Source organism: Centroberyx gerrardi, chromosome 4 (genome assembly GCF_048128805.1).
Source record: "Centroberyx gerrardi isolate f3 chromosome 4, fCenGer3.hap1.cur.20231027, whole genome shotgun sequence".
Taxonomy (NCBI): domain Eukaryota; kingdom Metazoa; phylum Chordata; class Actinopteri; order Beryciformes; family Berycidae; genus Centroberyx; species Centroberyx gerrardi.
The window spans coordinates 22,934,345-22,959,320 of NC_136000.1; the positions used below are offsets into that span (position 1 = coordinate 22,934,345).

The 24,976-nt window shown below is 45.2% G+C and overlaps 1 protein-coding gene across 1 annotated transcript in view; it reads left to right on the forward strand.

Moving 5' to 3' along the window:
• The window catches only part of mical3a (microtubule associated monooxygenase, calponin and LIM domain containing 3a), a 61,813-nt gene that overhangs the window by 9,957 nt on the left and 26,880 nt on the right, over positions 1-24,976 (forward strand). Inside the window, exons 2-25 of the mRNA XM_078282841.1 lie at positions 6,182-6,597; positions 7,007-7,214; positions 7,364-7,480; positions 7,606-7,707; positions 8,492-8,647; positions 9,010-9,110; positions 11,048-11,305; positions 11,784-11,899; positions 12,269-12,395; positions 12,565-12,658; positions 13,427-13,574; positions 14,712-14,908; positions 15,121-15,239; positions 15,353-15,424; positions 15,568-15,744; positions 16,972-17,073; positions 19,612-19,722; positions 20,231-20,293; positions 20,483-20,596; positions 20,881-20,979; positions 21,557-21,670; positions 22,546-22,647; positions 24,077-24,184; positions 24,632-24,818. Of these exons, the coding sequence (XP_078138967.1) occupies positions 6,319-6,597; positions 7,007-7,214; positions 7,364-7,480; positions 7,606-7,707; positions 8,492-8,647; positions 9,010-9,110; positions 11,048-11,305; positions 11,784-11,899; positions 12,269-12,395; positions 12,565-12,658; positions 13,427-13,574; positions 14,712-14,908; positions 15,121-15,239; positions 15,353-15,424; positions 15,568-15,744; positions 16,972-17,073; positions 19,612-19,722; positions 20,231-20,293; positions 20,483-20,596; positions 20,881-20,979; positions 21,557-21,670; positions 22,546-22,647; positions 24,077-24,184; positions 24,632-24,818 (3,271 nt within the window). The 5' untranslated portion in view covers positions 6,182-6,318. The remainder of the gene's footprint in view (positions 1-6,181; positions 6,598-7,006; positions 7,215-7,363; positions 7,481-7,605; positions 7,708-8,491; positions 8,648-9,009; positions 9,111-11,047; positions 11,306-11,783; positions 11,900-12,268; positions 12,396-12,564; positions 12,659-13,426; positions 13,575-14,711; positions 14,909-15,120; positions 15,240-15,352; positions 15,425-15,567; positions 15,745-16,971; positions 17,074-19,611; positions 19,723-20,230; positions 20,294-20,482; positions 20,597-20,880; positions 20,980-21,556; positions 21,671-22,545; positions 22,648-24,076; positions 24,185-24,631; positions 24,819-24,976) is intronic.

The following is a 24,976-nucleotide window of genomic DNA, read 5'->3' on the forward strand; positions in this document are numbered from 1 at the left end:
GAATGGCTCGGCGGCACGGTGTAGCCTAATTGTCAGAAACAGAAGCGATTCAAAAGCCAGATGGTTCGGAGACGGGCTTTGCCAGAAGCAAGTTTAGTTTCAGTCAACAAATGTTTGCATGCTCACTGTGCTCTGAGGCTTTGTCTGCTGAAATCCCTTTGAATAGACAGACAACTGTCTCCACTCCTGGAGGGGAATTTGTGAAGATGAATAGGACAGGAGACCGCTCTCCCTGTGAAGAGCTCAGCCTAGTGGTTTCGACAGGCTCACAATGGCAATATTTGGCCAATAACTGAAAAGAGTCAGTCATTCATCCACTTTGTTGACTTCATATCTTCATTTGTTGACTTCATATCTTCATTTGTGCTATCATTCTGTTGACGTGCAGTGATAATGTCTGGATTGACGGTTCAGATAATTATACTTGCACCAGTTTCTGATCCGCTGGTTAAGAGGAACACGTTTCCTCCAGGAATGTTTATAGACTAGATTCTTGATAACTCTCCCATGTGATATCGTCACACTACTGCTGTTGTAACAGACTTTATATGGGGACAGAGTTTGACCAGAGGCTCCACAACCCCCATCTGTGAGGAATGGCTTCGTAATAAGCCTGGTGTTTGTTTACAGCTATGGTGCATAGACGGACATGTTGAAGATGAGGGAATTCTCTGTGCAAGTATCTCCGATTGTGACTAACGGATCAGTTGCCTTCATAAGCCCAAGTATCAACCTTTCAATCACCAAGAGAAGGACAGAGGTGATGCTGTGACGATGTGATGACCACTACCTGACTGCTTGTTGAAAGAGAGAGAGAGAGAGAGAGAGGGGGAGAAAAGTCTATCATCCAACAGAAAGGATACTGTACGACATCATAACATCACTGTGTATCTGTTCAGACAGCAAAGTGTGTGTTGGTGGTTCCTGTTTCTGCAACGGTCTCGGTCTCTGGAGGCTTCCCACCAGCTGCAGAGTTCACAGCGTCAACACACTTCTGTCTTGGAAAGAAGCGGGAACAGAAGGAAAAGGGGATGGGGAAAATAGTAGGAAGCAATTAAATTATGCAGGATTTCTAGGAAGTTAATATTTTGAACTGACTTGATTTTGGTTTGCTGTTTAGATTGTATTGATTTCCGAATTAGCCCAGCTTTGGCCTGTGTCCTCATTTACAATGACAGTGAACTTTAGCCTATTTCTAGCCTAAATAATGTGTACATAATAACCAGTGGAACAGAAGATACAGAAAGAGGAGATAACAACTCTGTCCAACCGTCCTCTTAGTACAGTACAATCTATTTACAGCCCGCAGGCAGGCCCTGAATGCACCACACCTGCCACTGCATTGCACCGCAATTAGCTGTACAGTCATACTGTAATGTAGCCCTCTCCGGTGATTATCTTAAATGAGTATGAGGGGAACATTAAGGGGATCAATAACTGTCAGCCATAAAGACAATGCAGCTGTCATTTGAAGGCAAACAGGAAGGAATGAGCTGTCAAATCCAACTACTGTTACAGGCATTTAGGATGGGGGATTTGGGCGGTGTAGGACAATAACAGGGCTACAGTTTAGAAGGACTAAATGTTCTGTTTGTACGTCCATTATTCTGAAGATATCCACCGCTCGGAGAGACCGATCACATTGCATCCTGTCCTCCCACCTCCTCCCTGCCAAGTCTCCTGATGGATGAAAGGAGGAGACGGGGCCGGGATATTACTTTCATCTCTAGGGTGTCCTCTGAACATCACTCATCCAAGAGCCCGAGACCCAGGACAAAGTGCTATTTAAGGATACAGGCGGACTCTCGCAAGCTTCCAGTAGCCCAGTTTGTTATTCTGTTGTAGTCAGTAAGCAATTCAACTTGCATTTACGCCTCCAAAACTCTTGGTTGCTCTTTTACCGACTCTCCCTCCACTTACAGAGTTCCACGCCAAAATCCCTTCAGTCGTCTGTTTTCTCTCATAGTGACAGGGGGAAAAAATGACATCTTTTGGACACCGTATCATTTTTATACTTCTTTTTTTGAGTCTCTGGCTTTGATCCTGGAATGAAAATCAAAATTGAACGCAGACAAAATAAACACGCGCAACTGTGTGAAACCCCAGATACGTTCTCCACAGTGACCGAGCAGGAAAAGGAAAATACAAATATAGATCAGCCACCACTACTTGAAATATATTTATCCAGGCGGGTTCTCATTTACAATTTCTTGCTGACTACTAGTAAACAAGTACCGCATGTGTTTAAATGAAAGCAGCGCCTTCCAACATGTAGCCTAGTGGCCTAATCTGTGAATCTATTTTTGGATTAGACGATGATGTAATACTACCAGTAAACTACAAAGGCATGCCATATGTATGTGTGTGTGTGCGCGGTGGGGGAGGAGGAAGAGGAGGAGGAGGAGGGGTGTGTGGGCTTGCATGTATTCGTGTTGCGATGTAATTCTTTAGAGTGTGAAATCCTGCAGCTCATCCAGATGTCAGGAGATTTTGAGGGTGCGCCGAGGCAAAGCTGTTTTTTTACATTCTCCTTTGCATTACCCACTTAAAACTGCATGGTCGGGAATTTTAGTGCTGTTGGAGGAAATAGGATTTTGTCGAAAAAAGGACTTTTGTCGCTTATTTCATAAACGTCACCCTCCCTCACTCGATATTATCAGTGCAGGGTTGCTACTCTTAAGCCACTGAACCAGCCAGCCGCCCAGCCCAGCCCAGCACTGTTTCTCTCCCTTTTCTTCGAGTCATAAATACAATCGGAGCAAAAATATACAATGCAGCATTTCATGTTGAGTGGACATATGAGTCTCTGCAGGAGGCTGCAATTCTGTCTAGGTCAAGTTGTCTCTGGTCGTTTAGCTGTGTCAATAGCGTTGTCGCAGCTGATCTGTAGCTGTACTGCAGCATCTTTCCACAACACACACACACTGGTGACACAGCACATCCAGTCAATGATCGCACCCCCCCCTCCCCTTCAAAGACCTCTAAGGAATGTTTGCTGCGATCTTCCCCGGGAGTGTGCCATAGGGGTGATACTATCTGCTCAATTGCCCTCCTTGGCCCTTCATGTGTCCTCCAGAACCCCCTTGCTTACAGTGAGGAGGAGAACGACCCACTGATTGTTTGTCCCAGCTGGGAATGGGGAGGGTGGCAGCAGCAAGAGATAGAAGCTGTTTCTCTTATTACCCTTCTGTGACCATTTTCTCAAGCTCACGCTCTGTTTTAGGGCGCAGAAGGTTTTCTTTTTTATTTAAGTATGGTTCCATGAGGCTTCGGACAAGATGTTTGAGATGCCTATAATCGAGCTGCTCTGCCTTTTTGTTCTCGGCCTCATAAAGCAGTCTAAATGCTGATGAATTGTGATCTCTTCCCTTGTGTCCTTTTCTGTCGCTAAGCTGAAAACCATCAGCAGGGTCAAAGAGCACAGCAGAGGAATTCCCTTCAGAACTTGGCAGGTCTGAGCTTCAGGTTTTTGTTTTGTTAAATGGGTGTTGGTGTCATTGTCTTACCTCCACTGTCATACTACAGTATGGGAACTACAGTATGTTACATGTACTGTACACTACACTGGGGTCCTTCGCAGACAAAAAGAATGGAAGGTTTCATAAGGCCCAGTCTTAATTGTAACGATTTATTGAGTCTAAAATGGTTTCTGATTGTTTTTCTGGCCAGGCAAGTCACAAAGGCAAACATAGATGTGCGTGGCTCCTACTTGTGTGTGATTGTGTGTGTGTGTGTGTGTGTGTGTGTACACATACCCACAGACTTTGCACAGCTGCTGCAGGTGCCGATAGACTTCACAGTGTGCAGTTTTTCATTGTGAAGGTGAGAGTCAAGCCGTACGCTTTCACTACCGGACTGTGCTGTGGGTTTGGGTGAGATAGAGGAAAGGGTGTAGCTGGTTATTTAAGTGACTGTGGTGGAAGAGGCCCCTTCCATCTTTGCTGGCACTGCACTTCCAGCGCTGGGCCTGACGGACTGAGGCCGAGCCAAACCCAGAGCCTGCTGTTTCCACACAGCAGTGAGGAGTTGGCAGGGTGTGAAAGGGAGGCCCGCCGACCTCTGTACCTGCCTCCCTTTCATCATGTATCGCCACTGGGACTGGGACTGCATTGGTTTCCATGAGCTAGCTGGGCTTCCTGGACAGTGGTGTACGGACACCACTTCATGGTCACCAGTCAACCTTTTACACAGTAGTAGGCAGTTCATGTGTGATTTCCTCAGGAAACATTTGCAGCTTTCCAGTAATCGTAGGCGAACTCATTTCAGTATGTGACGAAGGTGTTCCTCTTGTACAGGTCAATATAAGGTTACGGAAAGATTTTTGCCATTGTGAATTTTGTGTCATATCTGATATGACAGACATAGCTTTGATTTACCTTTTGTTTTACGCTTCTGTGTTTTTTTGAGACGTGAGGACCATGAACTGTGGCTTGTGGATCAAAGTATTGGGTGATGTCCTGCCATGAGGTGCCCCACCCAGTCCTGTCCTGTCCTGGCACCAGACTGCAACCCTATCCAGTCAAAGACAGAGCATAGGCCCAGTCCCTAGACAAGAACGTTTAATAATTAATCTATCTCCATTGTTTACTTGCCATTTCCTTTCTGATTCATAGCGTAATGATTCCTGTTCGAAATCATTCGTTGCGAAAATGGAAATCTGCTTTCATTCTTTCTTACACACACATAGCCTACACTTAGTTTTCATGGTTTCATGGTTTCAAGCAGCCTTTGAAAGATCCTGATTCTGCAGATAGTATCTCTAGAGGTCAAATGGCAAAGTGTTACATAGGCAAGCCTCCGTAAAATGATCCTGTCTGCTGAGCCACAGTGAAACCTCTAGCAGGCAAGGCGAGTTTCTGCATCGTCGCCCTGGGGAACTGATGCAAACTTAAACACAGAGACAATGCTCGGCCCGATCCTCATTACTCAGCAAACAGACTGGATCAGACGAGGTTTTGTACAGTCATCGCCACTGACACGGCGGCACTTTGTAAGGTTTCTTTTATCCTCCATTTCCCCATTATCTCCCCGTAAACTTTGCATCGACGTTGAGAAAAGCTGACCTTTAAAGGCTGCCTATTCTGCTAAAATCCAGTGTGAGAGTCGGAGAGAGAGAGAGCCCATAAAGACATTCCAGACCTGACAGCTGAGCTACAGACGCCAAAGAGCAAGAGTGATCTCTTCCCCCTGGGGGTGAAAACGCAGAACACACAATGGCTACACTGCTGCATGTCATAGCAGGTAAAAACAACAACAGAAGTCAAACTCTCACTCTCGCAGTGTTCATACAGGAGGCAGTAACACACCAGGGGGCAAGTACAGTGATTGTCATCTGAATTGCAGGTAGCAATCTAGGTGCTGTCTGGCTTACGCGGATAGAAACACTGTTGAACTGTCGCCAAATTATGTTCTTGAATGAATATGATTGTGTTTTGGGATGAACCGCATATTTCCTGTGTCTGGAGCAGGGAGACTGTGTGGAGTGATTCTGTGCCGCAGTGTTTTGTGTACACACACTCGTGCCCCGTGTGCTTCCTGTTTGGCTTTGTGTGGTGCAGTAGTGCGCTGCCTGTGTCCGGCAGCCCCGTTCCTAGACAGATAAGAGGCTGTTTTTAGGTTGTGTGTCTGCAGAAGAATGGCAGTGAGACCTGGAATGACCTGCCTTTTATCGTCAATTGCTCCTTTGATTGCTTGTCTGGCTAGCCATGTTACTTGTAGTTGTTATGATGAAGCAGCATTTTAATATCAATCAAGCTTTTGAGATTGGGGGCACTATTCCACTGTCAGACAGAACTGATGCTTAATCAGTATCTTTACAAGAAACTTGATAGTAGACTATAGTATATCACTGATAGAGGAAAGGAAGGAACCAATCATGGGGATTATGGAGATTTGAATCAAAGCAATTTAAATCCCCACTTGTTTCTGTGCTCCTTCATCAAGATTGAATTCTCCTTTATCATGATTGAATTCTCTTTACTCTGTAATTAAAGTTCTGTTTATGTTAAAGTGGAGTGTGTTGATAACGTTCTGGGCTTAAAAAGAAGAAGTTTTGGTTTTGTAAAGTTTGCTTTTCTGTGGTAATGTTTGAGACAATACTTAACTTTGTAACACATGGCTTGATTTTCTTCTCATGATCCACTCAGTTTTACGGTTCTCCTTCTCTCGCTCTCCCTGACAGGTTGAGGATGCCTGAGGCCGGCAGTTAGAGCCCCCCCCCCCACCGGAGAGACAGAGGCAGTTCCAGGGCTCGGGCTGGACCCAGAGACCCCTGTCTGGGGGTGAAGGGCCCCTCACAGCCCTGCGTGAGTCCGGACCATGGGGGATGGAGGCGTCGGTGCGGCCGGGGGAGACGGGGTGAACCGGTCCCATGTCCTGTTCGACAACTTCGTCCAGGCGAGCACTTGCAAGGGCACGCTCAAGGCCTTCCAGGAGCTGTGCGACCACCTGGAGCTCAAGCCCTGCGAGTACCGGGTCTTCTACCACAAGCTCAAGTCCAGACTCAACTACTGGAAGGCCAAGGCGCTCTGGGCCAAGTTGGACAAGAGGGCCAGCCATAAAGAGTACAAGAAGGGCCGTGCATGTGCCAACTCAAAGGTAGGTCTGCATTATGGGAAACGGTATTATTCCTTTTATGACTCATTTAAAGCTGCACTAGGCGAGAGCCAACAAAAATGTGAACCTCAATAATTAGAAATCATGTAATGTGATGTCAGTAAGCTGCACACAGCATGCTCATGATTACCAACCTGGCCTTGTTTTATACTAAAGGATACCAAGGGGATGACGGAGCCCTTGATTGCTGCTGTTTAGGAGACAATTTGAACTTAAATTAAAAGTAAAGTTTACTTAAATAATTGCCTTCATAGCTTTTTTACTCTCTTCTATGTGCATCTCACCTTTGCCTGCATTTATATCTTCTTAGGATTTGTCTTCCATGTGTCTTGCTCACGTACTTCTTGTATCCTATCTGTAACATCTTAGTTTCTCTCTCTCTCACCCCTAGTGTCTGATCATTGGTGCGGGGCCATGCGGCCTGCGTACAGCCATCGAGCTGGGGTTCCTGGGGGCCAAGGTGGTGCTGCTGGAGAAGAGGGATGCCTTCTCCAGGAACAATGTGCTCCACCTCTGGCCCTTCACCATCCAGGACCTCAGGGGCCTCGGGGCCAAGAAGTTCTATGGGAAGTTCTGCGCCGGTGCTATCGATCATATCAGTGAGTGGACATCACAGACTTTTCCCATCTCTCCTGTGTTTGCACTACCATCGTCCGAATGCCCTCTTGATAGTGGAATTTGTTGTTAGTTTTGCAGTTTTTATATCATTGTTTGACTCTTTCTCTCGCTCTCTTTCTCTTCATTCTAGGTATTCGTCAGCTTCAGCTGATGCTGCTCAAAGTGGCTCTCCTCCTGGGCATTGAGATCCACGTAAATGTCGAGTTCAAGGGTCTGATCGAGCCGCCTGAAGACCAAGAGACTGAAAGTAAGTAACTCAAACTGCTGCCAGGCAAAATTACCCTGTGTTTCATCAGAGAACTGTCTGTCAGAGAGTCTTAGCTGGTTCTGTTGACGTATTTCTGTCTGATTACACATGCTGTGTTTTCTTAGGGATAGGCTGGAGGGCTGAGATCCACCCCAAGACACACCCTGTCAGCGAGCTGGAGTTTGATGTCATCATTGGGGCAGATGGAAGGAGAAACACCCTAGCAGGCAAGTACACATTTACTGACTGGGAGTAATGCAATAGTATGAAACGGTTATAGTACGACACAGTTTTTCCTTGACTCATCAAGGAAAGCAAAAACAAGAGTTTTTCTTTTCATGTTGACTTGGAGGCCAATCAGAGAAATTATGATCTCACTTGCGCACAGCTGTGGTCGGGCGCCTGACCTCACTCCATTCCTCACGTGCGCTTAAGAATGTGTGTTTGTGCACATCTGCCTGTGTGTTTGTGTGTGCGTGTCTAGCTGCTACATCCATCTTCAGAGACTAGGCCTGCTCCCGAGTGATCTATTGGCAGAGCAGAGCAGAGCAGGAACTGGTGAATTGGCTGTCTGTTTCCTGTATGAGTGTCTGGGCCTCACAGGCAGCCACACTGGCATAGCGAACCCCTGTGGAGCAGACTACCATGACCCCTTTCAATTCTACTGCCTGTTACATCAATGAAGGGAAGCAGGCTCCCTCTGGGACAGCCATGAAGTGCGCTCGCACAGCTTGAAAAAACTAGAAAGTTGTTTATGTTGCCGTGATACATCTGGTTGCATTCAGGATGTATGCATTTACACGGTTTGATGTGATGTAAAAGCAAATATGGGCATTTAAAGCGGTAGAAAACCCGGTGCGGAGATTTGACGGATTGCTCCCTCCATTTCGGAAACCTTTGAAAATGTATGGTGTCACAGTTCACCGTCTATGTAATGATCTGAACCCGCCTGACTCCTGACCTCGAGATCACATCCTCTCTGCTTCCTCCTTCCTCTTTCCTTTTCCCCAGGGTTTCGGCGTAAGGAGTTCCGGGGCAAGCTGGCCATCGCCATCACGGCAAACTTCATCAACAGGAACACCACGGCGGAGGCCAAGGTCGAGGAGATCAGCGGCGTGGCCTTCATCTTCAACCAGAAGTTCTTCCAAGACCTCCGAGAAGCAACAGGTCTGTTACATAGAAAGTTAGAATTCCCAACCAGTTCCTGTATTTGGAGGGGTTTTGCAAGAGGATGTTTTGGTAAAATGAAGGAAAGCGAAACAAAAGATCTGTTCTCAATGTGTCCGATCGTCCAATTAAAATGCTTGACGTCGGGTTTGATGCCAGGCCTGCCATAGGAGTTTACTGCTGACATGGCAGTGTCCCGAGGCCTTTGGTTTTGTGCTGTGAGTCATGTAATTGCCGCTGTTGTCCTCTAATGATGACGTTTGCAGCGGGTTGTTAAGGGACGGTCGGCCGCAGAAATAGGGGAAGGGATTGTTCTTTTTGAGAACGTATATAACAATACTTCTTTTTATTGGTCTCCTAAGGAATTGACCTGGAAAACATTGTCTACTACAAGGATGACACGCACTACTTTGTGATGACTGCCAAAAAACAGAGCCTGCTGGAGAAGGGAGTCATTCTGCATGTGAGTGATCAAAGGCTGCAGCACACTGTGTGTGTGTGTGTGTGTGTGTGTGTGTGTGAGAGAGGGAAAGAGAAAGACAATTGTTGAATCTGTCAGTCTGTCTCTTTTTCTCTCTGATACAGACATGAATGCAATATGCACATACATGCTGACAAAATCACACTTCTCTTTCTCTCTATCGCTCTCTCTGTTTCTGTCTGTCTGTCCCTACCTCTTTCTCCATCTTTCAATCTTTCTCTGTTTCTGTCTAGTATCGGCCTAATGGTCTATCCAAGCCAACAGTGTGCAGGAACAAACTGCCAACTCAACCACACTTGCTGAGAGTTTGTGCCCTCATAATACACGGTAGTTTCCTTTGCCTGGCCACTTTCCCCAGGAAGCCGGAAAAAGTCTTTAGGAACTCCACTCAGGGCTTTACATTTCTGGCTTCTATATCCAAAGGTTACTGAAAGTGCAGTGTGGTTGTGTGGTGGCTTTTAGATTGCACATTCTTTTGAAAGTGTGTTTTCGCCAACTCAGTCACAATCCCTACTCTTCTTCCATTACTTTGGGCTTTTTTTGATTCGACACAGAATGGGAGTGTTGATTTGTCATCGATTCAGTATTTAAGGTCCACTGCCCACAAATGAGTAGCCTGACCCCCCCAAAACACACACACACACACACACACACACACGGTTAGTAGGAGTCACTAGGCACATGTTCATGAAAAGGCGCAATTTACTGAAGTACTACTTGCACAGTAACTTCTGTAAGGTTCCTTTTAATGCGATGTCCTAGACAGATCCTTTTATAGCAATGGAAATGACTGTGTCCTGCTCCTGGGAACGGGGTGGAGGAGGGGTGGGAGGGCTGGCAGACGGGTGGCGAGTCCACACAGTTCCTCGGGCAGCGCCATGAATCAGAAAACAACAGCCATTCAGATCTTCCACTAGCCCCCCCCCCCCCAAACCACCTCCACCACCTCCGTCACCACCAGGCTGCCTGGCATGGGCCGACCAGGGAGCTTGAAGAGGGAAGAATGCGCCTCTCACCGCCCTCTTTAAAAACATGTCACTTTGGAAGCATGCAGTGATTTGATGCTACATGTCGGAGAGACTCGCGAACAACACAGTTCAGTCCACTGGAACTACTAGGTCTCTCTGTAATAGAGTGAAGAGCAAAAGAAGCTGTCACCTTAAAATATATTCTTTCACAGGCACATTTTCTAGGTAATTGGTAAGGTTTAGTTATTCCTGCAGCATACTGAAATACATTTTTTAAATACTTTTTCCATCCTACCTTTTTCTTTCACTTATTTCGTGAATCTTAAGTTGCCATCACACATGAATACGTAATAGTGACAGATTAACTTCTCAGACAAAGGTAGCGAGTCTTTCTTGTTCACACAACCAACCACTGTTTCCTCAGAAAGACTAGCAGATGAAGATAGGGCCAGTCAGCTTTTTTTTTTTTTAATTGTAGAGACTTTTGCTGTAAGGGATTTCAGTCTGCTAATTTTCTAGGATTTTTGCCTTTTATCCCTCATGCTCAGCTCGGCTAAGGAGGCTAGTTATTCTATCATAACCATGTCTCTAACTGTCCGTGACAGCTGCCGACAGATTCATGTGCTTGTATTTTGGCGTAGCTTCAATTTGAAGATCTTTTTCCCCCATGTACAAAACAGTTAAAGTCCCCATGAATTGAACTCTCATTACTTTTACTTCTGGATAACAGAGTATCTTTAATGGTGACCTCATACTGCACCGATAGACGGAAATATAAACTCTAACACAAGGATACAAAACGTTTTAGTAGTTCCAATTCTCAGCATCTTCCCCCGCTTTTCATCACCACCTTCTCCTCTGGTCCGTCTCCCAGCGCCCTCTCTCGCTCTCATTAGTCTTCTTCACGGTCTCTTCTGATCTAAGCCCGTTCCCTTACCTCTGCTCCTCTAGGACTATGCAGACACGGAGATGCTGCTATCCCGGGCCAACGTGGACCAGACCGCGCTGCTGTCCTACGCCCGTGAGGCGGCGGACTTCTCCACCAACCACCAGCTGCCCACGCTGGACTTTGCCATCAACCACTACGGCCAGCCCGACGTCGCCATGTTCGACTTCACCTGCATGTACGCCTCGGAGAACGCCGCCTTGGTGCGCCAGCGCAACGGCCACAAGCTGCTGGTGGCGCTGGTGGGAGACAGCCTGCTGGAGGTGAGCGATATTGTGTAGCGTTGTTCTATTCTTTGATATTATAAGTGGATTAGGCTGGAAGGGAGAATTTGTATTAGATGTACTCCCACCTCTGTGGAAAGTGATATTGACCAAGTGAGAATTGCATAAGATTCACACTTGACAGAATTCTTTCTTCTTTCTGGTTATATGCATTGTGTATTCTGTTAATGCTTATTTTGATTCAAGTGGATATCAGTGTTGTTTGAGAAGGGATGTTTTTTTTCAGATGGCCTTTAAAGCTGTTGCTGTTATAGTGTGAGAGAAAGCGTGAGAAACTAGGTGATCCCCAAAGGGTAAAAGCTGCAGAGAAAAGCCGTTGCGGTGAAGCGAATTCAGAATAGTTCAAGTTGTTCCCTTGAAGCTGGCTTCACAGTTCCACTCCTCTTTTGTTTTCTTTTTCTGATTCCTCCGTGGCAGTGTTTGGTTGTTGAATGTGTTTGTTTACTGCTGTCTCCAGCCCTTCTGGCCCATGGGCACCGGCATCGCCCGAGGTTTCCTGGCAGCCATGGACTCGGGCTGGATGGTGAAGAGCTGGGCTCAGGGAAACACCCCTCTTGAGGTGCTGGCAGAGAGGTGAGGGAGTGGAAACACTGATGCACACACACTTCGGACTCACTCTCCCCCTCTCTCTCGCTTGCACACCCAAATGCTCGCACACACACGTTCTCCCTCTTCAGCACACCCTTTTATCTCTTGAGTGCTTTACTAGGAAATGTGCTGGTATTAAATCTCGGGTGTCAGTCCCACCTCTGGTTGTACTAATGGGATAAGAGGTTCTCATAAGAAATGAATGGAATGTGACTCCTCTGTCCTACAGTTACTCTCATGTTCCTTTCTATAACAAGGTTACCATGGTTTCAGCCTCTATTTCCATGGTTACCCCCCAACTACTTAGACTCTGATTATGGTGTATGTGAATATGTCTTTCTCTCTTTACTTTAGGGAGAGTATATACCGTCTGCTGCCCCAGACCACACCGGAAAACGTCAGTAAGAACTTCAGCCAGTACAGTGTGGATCCTACCACACGTTACCCCAACATTAGCCTTAACTTCCTCAGGCCCAACCAGGTGGGTATGAGGGCAAACGCTGCCTCTCTGTCTATTTATTTTTTTCATTTTATAGATGGAACTATTGTATCAGTTTGAAGACTGAAGAAGAATACTCAGAAGTAATAAAGTGAAGGATAACCACTATGAAATTACAAATTTTAATGTTTTATTAATGTGGACATTGCAGCTCCGGCACCTCCTTGACACAGGGGAAACCAGGGAAATGCGCATTGAAATTGAGAATGTGATCAACTCATCGACACCCAAGCTGGCCAGGAATGGTTTGTAACTTTTACATACTCAGTACACTTTGACGAAAGGAAACTGTAATCTGTTTCATTAGTGTGATTTTAAAAAAGACATTAGTTGATATGCTGATTGTTAGTTTCTACTCAGTGTGCAATCACAATTGCTGAAATGTAATAATGAACTATTTTCACTCTAGAAAATTACCTGCTTGACAAGCAGTTGCGAGGTAACACAAAGTCTAAATGCATGGTGTTGCTTTTCAGGGATTCCTAATGGTTTTAACAGTTCTAAAGTTTATCTGCTATGTACTCATGAATGTGTTATTTTAAATGAATAGAGGAATGATGGTACGGTATGTGGATGGACTGATTGCAGCCTCTGAAATTTCTTTTGCGTGCACTAACTCGGTCATCGATATTGTCATTTCTACTCACTAGTTATGTTCAACATAAAATGTCACATCTAACAGTTTTAAAGGTTTAAAGAGTTCTGCATCTCCTCCTAACCTCTCATTTGCATTCCTTCACTCCTGTATATCTCAGTAAAACATTTACATCTCACTGTTCATAATTTGTCTCACAGACTGGTTAAAACTGGGACTAACATGGATGATGGGACCGTGGATGAAACAATCTTATTGCTTATTGCTTAACCTAGCCTGAAAAAGGCCATGTGATTGCCTAGCAAGAGATGTATACCGCTCCAGAAGCGGCTTACATTTCTTGTGATGTGTAGTCCAGGCTCTGTTCAACCTCCTCTTTTAGCATCAAGTGTCTAACTTTCTCTTTTTCCTATCCCAGAATCCATAGCTCGATCCAGTAAGCTGCTGAACTGGTGCCAGAGGCAGACGGAGGGATATAGGAATGTTAATGTAACAGACCTGACGATGTCTTGGAAGAGCGGTCTGGCCCTGTGTGCCCTCATCCACCGATACAGACCGGATCTCATGTGAGTATTTGAAAGAAATACATGCAGCACAGACACGGCAAAAGGGGAACAGATTAAGCCATGATGGCAAATTTGTTTTGAATTTGTGGACTCTTGTAAAAAAAAAAAATTGTCTTCTGCAAACTCTGCGAAGCGTATCCCATTATGGTTACCGTGAAAGGGTTAAAACGGCTGCGGTCCGTGGCATGGCTTGCCTGCTGTGTTTATGACGGTTTGTTGGTTACGAGTGATGTTTATTGTCTGGTTGAGACCTTGGTTTAGGTTCGTATATCACTGCAAACGAGGTGACAGCTACCAGTCACAATGGCCCCTCAGGTCCCACCCACATACACACACACAGAGTGCACAGCTCCCCCCTTCAAACCCTCTATAAACAACACAGCTTCCATCCACAATGCCTAATGCGGGTTGTTACTCTCTGAAGGCAACACAGCAATTATCATTATAATCTATTAGTGTCTGTGTGCTGCCTGACCTTTACCAAGTGGTGTTGGAGTTCTGCTCTGCTGCCTCTTAATAGGCCAGATGATCGGAGGAGGGGAGGGAGACCGATAAGTACAAGCACCATGGGAAAACTGCATTCACGTGTGCACACATACAGTACAAGGTTTCAACTATTGTTAAAGCACTTATTTTGGACTCAGTGGAGGGTCCATTACTTTGACTGATGTAATGTTCCCAGCGCTAATGCTTTTAAATGGGTTATATGTGATGTTGAGCTGTATTGATGAGCCATGTTAAATGGCATTTGCAGCCATAATGGCATTTACAGTAATGCTACCCGCAACATGTAGCCTGCTGTACAGAAATGCTTCATCATTAGTGTTTGCAAGTAATGCAGGCTCAGCATTAGCAGGGTCAACATCCATTATATCCAAAGCTGTTTAAGTGGCTCTGGCTGGTCAGTTATGTGCTGAGATTGTGACTGCTCAGGGGTTGTTTTCTATTTAACATTTACTTTATGTCCCTTACATCACATCCATACTTACCTCTCTTTGTCCTTTCACGTCCCTCTTGTTCTCTCTCTCTCTCTCTCTCTCTCTCTCTCTCTCTCTCTCTCTCTCTCTCTCTCTCTCTCTCTCTCTCTCTCTCTCTCTCTCTCTCTCTCTCTCTCTCTCTCTCCCGCCTTGTCCTCAGTGACTTTGACTCTCTGGATGAGAGGAACCAGGAGAAGAACAACCAGCTGGGTTTTGACGTGGCGGAGAGGGAGTTTGGCATCTCGCCCTGCATGACGGGCAAGGAGATGTCTTCTGTGGTAGAGCCAGACAAACTCTCCATGGTCATGTACCTCAGCCAGTTCTATGAGATGTTCAAGGACACAGTGCCCCCTGGAGGTAAGAGAGGGTGTTGCAGAAGGTCGGTTCGTTTCATAACCTGATTTTTGGAGGCGCATGCATGGGAGTGTCTGGATGGGATTCTGACTGTAGTGCAGAAATGTTGTGAAAACTTAATAACTCATAATCCTGAGGGCATTTTTAAACTGCTGTTTCTTCATCATAATCTTCCATTTCCTATGTAGTCATTTTTCTATTCTGTTTCTGTTCAGATAACCACAACCTGAGTCCTGAGGAGAAGGCGGCGCTGATATCTAGCACCAAATCTCCCATCTCCTTCCTCAGCAAGCTTGGTCAGAGCATTGCTATATCCAGGAAACGAAACCCCAAGGTCAGTGTCCAAGAAATTCCTGTCAGCACCCCTGAATTCTCCAGCATTTCATTGTTGTGGTAGGAGTTGACCTCTGTCTGCTTTAAAAATAACTCCTGACATGTCATCAACAGGACAAAAAAGAGAAGGATGTGGACGGTTTGGGGAAGAGGAGGAAAACCAGCCAGGCGGGTCACTCTGAAGATGTGAGTAGCACACAAAGTAGTCAGAAATGGCTTTCAGATGTTGAGCTTGTGATTATTATATTAACTGTTGATTCAACTATTCCTGATAGCAGCAGGCTAAAAAGTAGGTCAAAACTTAAATGGCTTCCCCTGCCTTCTCACAGGAGGAGGTATCGAGGAGCAGCCGCGACGACAGGCCGTCTGCCTCCACTGCCCTGTCGGAGAGGAAGATGGACTCAGCCGCTGTGGGGAACCACAACAAAGTCAAGGTCATGGCCACCCAGCTGCTCGCCAAGTTTGAGGAGAACGCTCCCGCCCAGTCCGGCGGGCTCAAAAGACAGGTATGGAGAGACTCACATGGCTCTCTGTGTGTGGTATTACAGTTAGAGTCTCTTCAGTATTTGTTTGGAGAGAGCTTTCCACCAAGTGAAGATGGATGACTAGGGCAAAGATGATTGCGGTGTTCAGATTTGTCTGTCTCGGTTTTCCGTGCACACATTGTGTTGCGTTTGTCCTGACAATGAATATTCCGATGAACATGTAGATTTTGTGGCGTCTTGACAGGACCTTCAGTCTCATGATGGACGAGCCGTAGGCCACTGTATTAATGAGCTGTGGTCCAGAATGCTAATTTTGGTGAAGCTGCCCTTGTGGGATATTGTTCTTGGGTGAAGTAGGTGGCCTCATAGTGCTGACTGGGCTTGCAAGGCCTGGGTGAATAGGTTCACAGAGCTTTGGGTTGCTAGCTACCGGGGACCAACAGAGCCCAGGCGGTGGGAGGGAGGTGTGGGCCACGGGAACACTAGACGCTATTGTTGACATAGAGAGAAAGACGGCTCTCAGCTGTTGTCGTTTCAGAATACGTCTTCTCTGTCCGTCTGCTGTGTGTTTTGGAATAGCTGCTTCTGATATGATCTTTCATTATACAAAAGCTTCTGTTTGGGTGTTGCTGAATGGTGTGTGACTTTAAGGTTTATGGGGAAGGTTTGGAGGATTTAGCTATGAAGGCTATGCTGTATTAGTAATTTGTTAAGTCTTCATCACCTACAACCAACCAGCCCATTAGAATGCGAGATGTAATCCAATCCTGCCTATGCTCTTATGCTATTCCTGTGTTGGCCTGCGTGGCATATTGGGTAATATCACACTGCTGCCGTAACTGTATAGCAGTTGTGTGGGTGGGATACTTTATGTATAACAAACAGCAGATTTCATTTCTTTCCCTCTATCATTCATGTATATTCTGCATGACATTTACTGTCTAAAATTTCCAGGTATTGTTATAAATGCATGCCATATAATACTGTAGTATTCTTTCTCTCAGCATGTTTTCCTTATGACCCTTTGTCATTTCCTTTTGAGTTTTGAACAAGGTCACATATTTTCCAACCACCATGACACCATCCACCCATGATTCACTTCCCTCTTTCTGTCTCTCTCTCTCCTCTCCTCTCCTCTCCTCTCCTCCTCCCATCATGGATCATGACTGTGACTCATGGTGGCTCGCATGGTTGTTCGGCCTCTCGTTGGCCACGCTTGCTGTCACTCATCTTTATTTGACCACAAAGGGGGAATCTCTGCCCAATCTGGACCGCCTTCTGTCCCCTTCCCCGCCCCCAGCCCCCCTGAATGAGCCAGTCCGCCTGGCGCCTGTCCCGGCATGGAGAAAGGTAAAGAGTGGACCCCCTCCCTTAGAGATTCTGTTTCTAACCCCTAGACTGACCATCTAACCATCTGTCTCTCTGCTGTGTGATAGTGGGGAAAGCTGCTTTGTGTCAAAACAGTAGTTATACCACTTGAGCCGTCCCCTCCCTGTAGACAGACTGTAGATCTGTTACGGTGTGTGTGATTTTGGAGCAATCACCTCCGTAGCTCAGGTGCTTGAAAATCTGTTGTGTGATTAATTTAACTGAGAATCGAAACCTGCAAAATGTTCTAACCTCTGAATCAGATAGCTGCTGTGCATCTCGCAGTGTGTGTGTGTGTGTGTGTGTGTGTGTGAAAGAGGTGAGAGAAAGAAACAGATGAGTGTGCGACACCGTCATGGTCTCTCCTGCTTGCTTCTCTTCTCCTGGTTCAGAGACGCACTCAGCAGCAGGAGCAGCTCAGCATTCGCTACAGAGAAAGGGTCAAGTGTCAAACCCTGCCCGACAGAGGGGAGCAGGTATGGTTAGCCATGCTGGCCTGGTACGCCCCCAACCCCCCCCACCTCATCCCCACCCCTGCATAAACTCTAGGTTCTTCCCCACCTAGAGAGGGAAACGGACTGGAGTTCCAACCCGGAAGCGAGGGGAAGGGAAGGGAAGGGGTTCTGACCATTAACAGGAATGTTAAGAAGCCCACTTTCTGTTACCTCCTACTCAGTCTGTCATCGCTCATTTTGAGTTTCAATCAAACGTATGACCACAAGTGTCATATAGCTTTCTAATTTTTATGTTTCTGGTGTCAGACAACTGCACGACCATGAAAACATGACTAGATTCAGAGTCATAAAATGCTAAAAGGCCGGGAATTATGTTACAGTGTTGTGAGGTTAAAAAGATAAAACAATAGCCAAGCTAGCATTAGCACCCAGTAACATGCTGGGTGCTAACTCAGCCCCTTTCTGTACAACAAATACATGAAACTTTCCAAAAACAGCATAGGAAAATATACAGTATGTTAATGTCATGATTTTCAACCAGCTTTAGCCTTTGTTAGCTAGTTAATATCTCAGTTGTTTAAGACAAGTGGGTTCTAAGGGTTAGGCATGTGTTTTCTGGAAAAACAACAGACACAAGACAAGGATGTTGTATACATTTTCGAAACATAGGAACAGTTGTAGCAGCTTAAGCAGCAAGAGACAGAAAATATGAATTTTAACTTTGGTGTTAATGGGAAGCGTCCTTACATGGTGTCTGCCTTCCCCTTCTTTCATGTTGCGTGTTGTCCTCTCCTTTTCTATGGGCTCAGAGTTCCAGTTCAAGCTTCCCTCATATGTTTCTAGCTTCATTAGGGGACTAGATCTTGATAGCCACCCACCAGCCTGCTTGTAGGTGCACCCAGATGTAGCTTGCAGAGAAATAAGAGCCAGCGCTACATTAGCTCCTGCAGCCTCAACAGAAGAGCTGTAGCCAGCTCACTTGCTTGGTTGACACCCTGCTTTACCTTTCTCCCATGAGAAACACAGAGTCAGCAGTGCCAGCTAGTTTTCTCCTGCTTGATGCTTAGATTAGTTGGCTTTTTCTTCCCGTCAATAGATTAAGCGTTCTCATCATCGGCTGTTTAAAGCCTCAAGCTCCACTGTTTTAAGGGGATTTCATTCACAGCTGTTCTTGAATGACCTCTCACTGTTAATCTTTAGCCGAGCTAATTAGCTGAAAGTCAACTATAAAGACTTGAAGTAGGCATATGCATAAGTAATCTTAAGTAGTTCTCCACATAAAGTGGATGGGACGGACTCTTTAATGCCACTTTTCCATTTAATGGTTTTTCTTGTATATTAGTTAACTCATTATAGTCGCTCCTTAGCTGCACTCATCATAAAGTAATGCTATCTTCATGCCTTGTCTTTATGCTTTTCTTGCCCCATTTTTCCCAGTGCTTCCCTTTAGGTTTTTATGAGCAGTGAGGAGAAAACACTTGCTTCCCATAGTTTCTATAGGCCAGGCTTTAAACTTTATGACGGGGTTAATTCCTACACCGGTGGATTATTTTTCTTTTTGAAATGTCTCTCTGACAGCCGTTGGACTCTGGGTACACAAAGTGGTTTATTTAGCCTGTGTTTCCACATACACTTTGTGGGTGGTCTGTGTGTGTGTGTGTGTGTGTGTGTGTGTCAGGCATCGCTAACATGAGTGCGTTTGCAGTGTAACGCACCAAGTGAACCTAATCGTGGGTAGTGGGACATCACACTGATTGTATTAACCCAATAGATTAGTTAATTGCCAGAAACTGTTGATAAAAACAGAACTAAGTTGTGTTGAGTTCATGTCCAAATAATTATTTTTGAGATATGTGTGTCTCAATTTTACAAGCTTTTGAGAGTAAATATTGCAATTTAGTATGCCAATATCAATGGAGATGAAAGAGGGTACGACGTATTTACTCTACTAAGTGATGGCTCGCCGTCATCATCTTCATCGTCATCTTCATCGGCATCATCATCATCATCATCATCATCATGATCTTCCACTCATCCTCCTGTTCCTCATCTCTTATCTCTCAAGGCCAGAAGCAGCACAGACCAGCTGTCCAGCTCGGGCGCTCGGAGCTGCCCTAAGAAAACCATTCTGCTCCCTTCCTCTTCCTCCACCTCCTCGCTCTCTCTCCACTCACAGGTGACACGCAGTCTGTCTGTCTGTCTGTCTGTGCCACAAATCCAACTGTGCCCCTCCTCCCTCCCCTTTTGTTCTCTCTAAGCCGTCTCCCTAATCGCGTCCCTACCTCAGCTTTTACCTCTGCAGTGTGTCGCCTAAGTAGAGACTAAATCATGTAGTGATGTCATCTTCCTCTCCCCGCATTAACTTCCTAGAGCGGATACAATCTTGAGAAAATAAACTGTGTGGTCGTTTGCTTCCCTGTGAGTGGGAAGTCTAAGTTAATATGAGAGGAGCCGCTTGTTTTCATGCTGACTGGTGTGTAGGTGGGATGTGGCGCCTTATAAGTAGATATAGACTCAGGGGATATTGGGTAGTGTCAATTCATTGTCATGCACTGCCAGAAATGGTGCATATAATCTGTATTCAGACACAACAGTCAACAGTACCATCATTTTGTAAGGTCCTCTTTTCCCTAGATGCAGACCCAAGTGTTAATATGTCTTGTCTGCTCATTTCTGCCTTCAAGCATTCGGGTAAAAGTCCAGAGGAAGACAAACCAGAATATGACCAGATGCCTCTGAACTACGGGGTAGAGTAACTGTTGTCGCATGAATATGTGTTCAGCTTGTCACTACTAACTCGCACCGTTTTTCTGTGATTGGTTCTTTTTAATGAGCTAATGGCGAACGTTTACGTAGCTTTTAAGCAGACCAGAGTGTGGAACAGGCACAGCCAAACCAGGCTTTTCCATCAAGTCTCAATAGAGTTTCCTCGACAGGAGTGGGAGCCGCTGCACCTGGAAGACCCGGGACCTATTCACATCCCTAGCATACAGGAGAGGGCTGACTGCCTAATCTCCAAGTTTAAAGGCAAACCTGACAAACGCCCAAAGGTGAACACCATGCATGGGCATGTTGTGGGAGCACGGTTTCCTGGAGTGGTTTTGAGATGTAAGCATCATAGCTTGATGCCGTTTTAACAGACCGGTTCTGTTTTGCTATGAGTGGTGTATGAGTATTATTTCATATTAGTTTGAGTTGTATCGTGTTGGGACATACCTCTGTCTAAATGCCTGAATTGTGTCATATTACCTACATGATAAGCACATGGTAGTCTCTGTATACACATCCTCTCAAGTTTGAACCATCCTTCTTTTCTGTCTCTTTCTCCCTGGAGCCAAAGAAAAAGCCGGCCCGTTTCTTTTTAGAGCAGTGGCACTTGTCCCGAGGCCAGACCGAGAGCTCGCCCCTCTCCTCTCCCGACTGTCCCAGAAAGGTTAGGGCTTGGTGCTGTGGAACTGAGATTTTAACAGATTACCAAGTGCCTTACTTAATCATAGCCTCTTATGGAAATTTCACTGTGAGACTAAGACCTTATTGGGAGGCTTAATTCTTGTTTGTTAACTCTACTACTCAAGCTTGTTCAGTTCATTTAACCTAAGTGCGGTCTACTGTCTTGCTTTATATTTTTGTAAGAATGCCCTAGCTGCTAACATCAGACATTGGTCCTTTTTTCCTCAGAGAATATACCCAACTAAATAATTACATTGGAAATGACAATATGACTTAATTTGAAACAGGTCCCCTATAAGTGCTAGATCCCCTTACTAACTGTGGACAATTCTTTTCATAGTTTGCTTATTCAGACTTGCATTGCTGCCAGGGTGCATACATTAGAAGCTGTCAGCCGAAACTATCAAAACAATGACTAACAACCCCTCTATGGCCTTGACCACAATAACAAGCTGTTTGGAAGGGCGACTGTTTTTGGAAACCACTAAAAAGGGAGAGCACAACTGAATTTTTCCTCCCATTATATCTCCTTTGTGATCTAATAACGCATTTCTCTGCAGGAGCAGGCAAGGCCTCTGCGGTCTGACGACCAAATGCCCTTACATGTGCTTAGTATTCAGGAGAGGGCTGAGCAACTTGCCTCTCAGTTTGAAGGCAAGCCAGCCAGACCACAGGTGAAACATCCCCATCCACCTTGGTGCTTCGTCAGGCAGCTTATGTTTTAGCACAGACACCAAGCTTTCTTCTCTATACATGTTGTTAAAGGAATACACCAACTTTTTGGGAGACTTCATCCATGTGTCTCCAGTAGACTGTTGGCTATGTTGCTCCATGCTAACACTTTATTCAGTGATAGTAGGTGACTAGCATTGAAATTAGAACTTGTTACGGCTCTAAAGCTAAATTGTAAGTGATCTGGAATCATGAGATAGGTAGAATTTACTTGAAATATGATTACAAAAATGATGTACTGTTTTGAACTACCAGGAACTACTTTCCCTGTTTATATAGAGCGATGGGAGACTGTGCATGGCTAAAAATCACTGCACAGTTTGTTGTTCACCTGAAATGGTTCTAAAAAATAAACAGTAGCTACATCAACTATATTGAGTTAAGGATATTTCATTTTTTCAATTTATGAGTCTGCAGGTAGGCATAATAAGAACCACTAACAACTTTTTATTGCTAAAAGGTCAGTCTTTCTTACTTTGGCTAATGCTAGTCACCTACTATCACTCACACTGAATGCTAACGTGTTAACATGGAGCACCAGAGCGAATGGCGTAGTGGGGACACATGGATAATTTTGGTGTCTATGTTGCCATTGCTTAATGGGTAAGTTGACCAACAAGCCAATCCCCCAAAAATGTGGTGTGTTGTATTGCAAATACAAAGTGAAACAGAATATATTAGTAAAATGCAAAGAACGGTACAAGTGAATTTTCACATCAGGTTTTTCAATTGTTTGCCGTATCTCTTTCCAATCTTTCATTTTCCAGCAGTAACTTTATTCCTAACTATATCCCCTCTCTCCTTCCTTTTCCTGGAGCCTAAGAAAAAGCCCTCACGTTTTTTTATGGAACAGTGGCACCTGGCCCGAGCCCCGAGTCCCCCCGAGTCTCCCCTCTCCTCCCCTGACACTTTCAGACAGGTAGCTCTCTCAGTCTGGCGAGGAATGGAGAGTGTTGACACTAACACACTGCACCTGCACACTGCAGGGAGATATCATCACTGTCTGGGTTGACTTGACTCAAGCTCTCTAGAGACTTATTTTAAAAACTGGCTGTGAAATGTGAAGCAACTCACTTGCAACCTCTCTCCTCACAAAGTAAACTGTGAATGATTTGAATACCTTATCTCTTGCTCATTGTGGTTGTTCAGCTCAGTATGTGGGCGAATAATCAGTCCCAGTGACTGTGAGTGATTTCTTTTCGAACAGATATCGACATTTTCTCAAGTGGGGCGTACTGTCACTGAATTACAATTCTTTGCAGTCGTTTTGCCTTGGGAATCCCAAGTAGTTGTTTTGGGTTGAAAGAGCAGTTTGGCAGAAAAAAAACCTGATCTACTGTAATTCCCATGTGGACAAGCGCTGTTCCAACTGGGGCGGAGTAATCACAACTTTGCAATGCGGTGGGACTGCAGCACAGCAAAGTGTGCTCAAATCCCATCCATGATAATCATAGTTTTCATGGCTTAAGACTGCTTTGGACTAAATGTGACCTCAATTCTTCCTCTAGGACATAGGATAAAATGCTGTTTTGGGATTTTAATAGATCGAAGTCTAATCCTGTGGTAGACCAGTTGAGAATTTAAGCTGAAGAAGGTTTCATATGCTACATACTTTGCTGAATTCAGTTGGTTGCAAACCAGTATGAACAATCATTTCCCGCATTGATTGTGAAAGAGTCAGTGACCATCACATTTTTTATTCAATTTTATTCGTCACACGGCAGTGCAGCGTGAATATGTGTGTGTGCATGTGAGTGAGTAATGTCAGTGTGTACATGGGTGTGTAAGCCTGCATAGTAGTTTTCATACAGGACATTGAAGCACAGAGCCACCCAACAGCTGTCGCCTCTCATTAAAGAAGTGGCATAGTTGATGGCTTGTGATCTCTTTTAATGTCCCAAATCCAATAATGCTTTTTTGTGGGCTACTAAATGCACTTATGGAATGGAATGGATGACTTATGGAATCATTTTGTACATACTGTATGACTGAGGGCTGAAGTTATTTAATCAGCTTTGGAGTTGTCGTTATGAGCTATGTTTGGTTTGGCTCTAAGTAGTATCCGTTAGGCGGGGCTGCCAACACATCTACACGCATGATCGACCAAACATGCAAACGTGGCTTTGTTTACCCTCTCATCTCTCAATGTGCTGTCAGACACTGTTGCTTGTGAGCACCTCCCATCCTGTAGCGCTTGTTACTGTCTCTCCTTCCACATCCTCTCCTCTATCTCATCAATGTCGTTTTCTGTCTTTTCACTCCTTGTACCCATGTGTCGCCTTTCTTCTTCATTCGTTTTTTCCTAATTTCTCTCAATATTCTGCCCTTTTTCTCAATGCTGTTGATAGCGCTATGTAAGGATGTACACAGGGGGAGTTGGCTCATTGACTGAGCAGATAGCCAATCAGCTTCAATCTCAGGAAGACCCCAAGCCCCTGCTTGAAAAGAGGGAATTGGTAAGAACCACTGTTGTGTCACTAGGGTAGAAGGCATGCGGTTGCTGCAAATCAGGATCTCTCTTTCATCAGAGAGTGTTGTTTTGACATAGTAATATGTGGTGATGAGTTTAACCCTGATCCGTCTCCCTTTAGCGGTAGAGAACTGTGTGTGTTTGCTCAACAACTAACTGTGATTTAGGAAGCTATTCTGTTTGTGAATAAATTGTACAATAATGAAAGATATGTTTTCAAATCCCTGTTTCTATAGATAAATAACTTTTGACTTGTGATCCTACAGATTAGCACCAAACCCAATTTATCTAAAAATGGCCTCGTGTGAGCTTGTGGTCTGATAATTTCCCTCACGTCTTTGTTGCAGTCAAGGCTCTCCTCTCCTCTTCTTCTCCGTCTTTTTTGCTTTTCCCTTCTGTTCCGACTCTGATTCCGCGCCCTCTCCCTCCGCAGGGCTCTCTGAGGAAAGAGTTTCCCGTCAACATCGGGGGCAGCGACGTCTGCTTCTTCTGCCGGAAGCGTGTGTACGTGATGGAGAGGCTGAGCGCAGAGGGGAAGTTCTTCCATCGCAGCTGCTTCAAGTGCGACTACTGCGGCACCACACTCCGACTGTCCTCCTACGCCTTCGATGTGGAGGACGGTACGTCTGACATTAAGATAACTTGCTCTTTCTTCTATCTTTAGTCCATCTGTCGTATAATTCTTAATTGTCAGCAGCAGACATTGCTCATCTTTTGCTGAAATGAGATGAATTGCAGAACTAGAATATAACAGCGCAAATGATGAGGATGAATTATT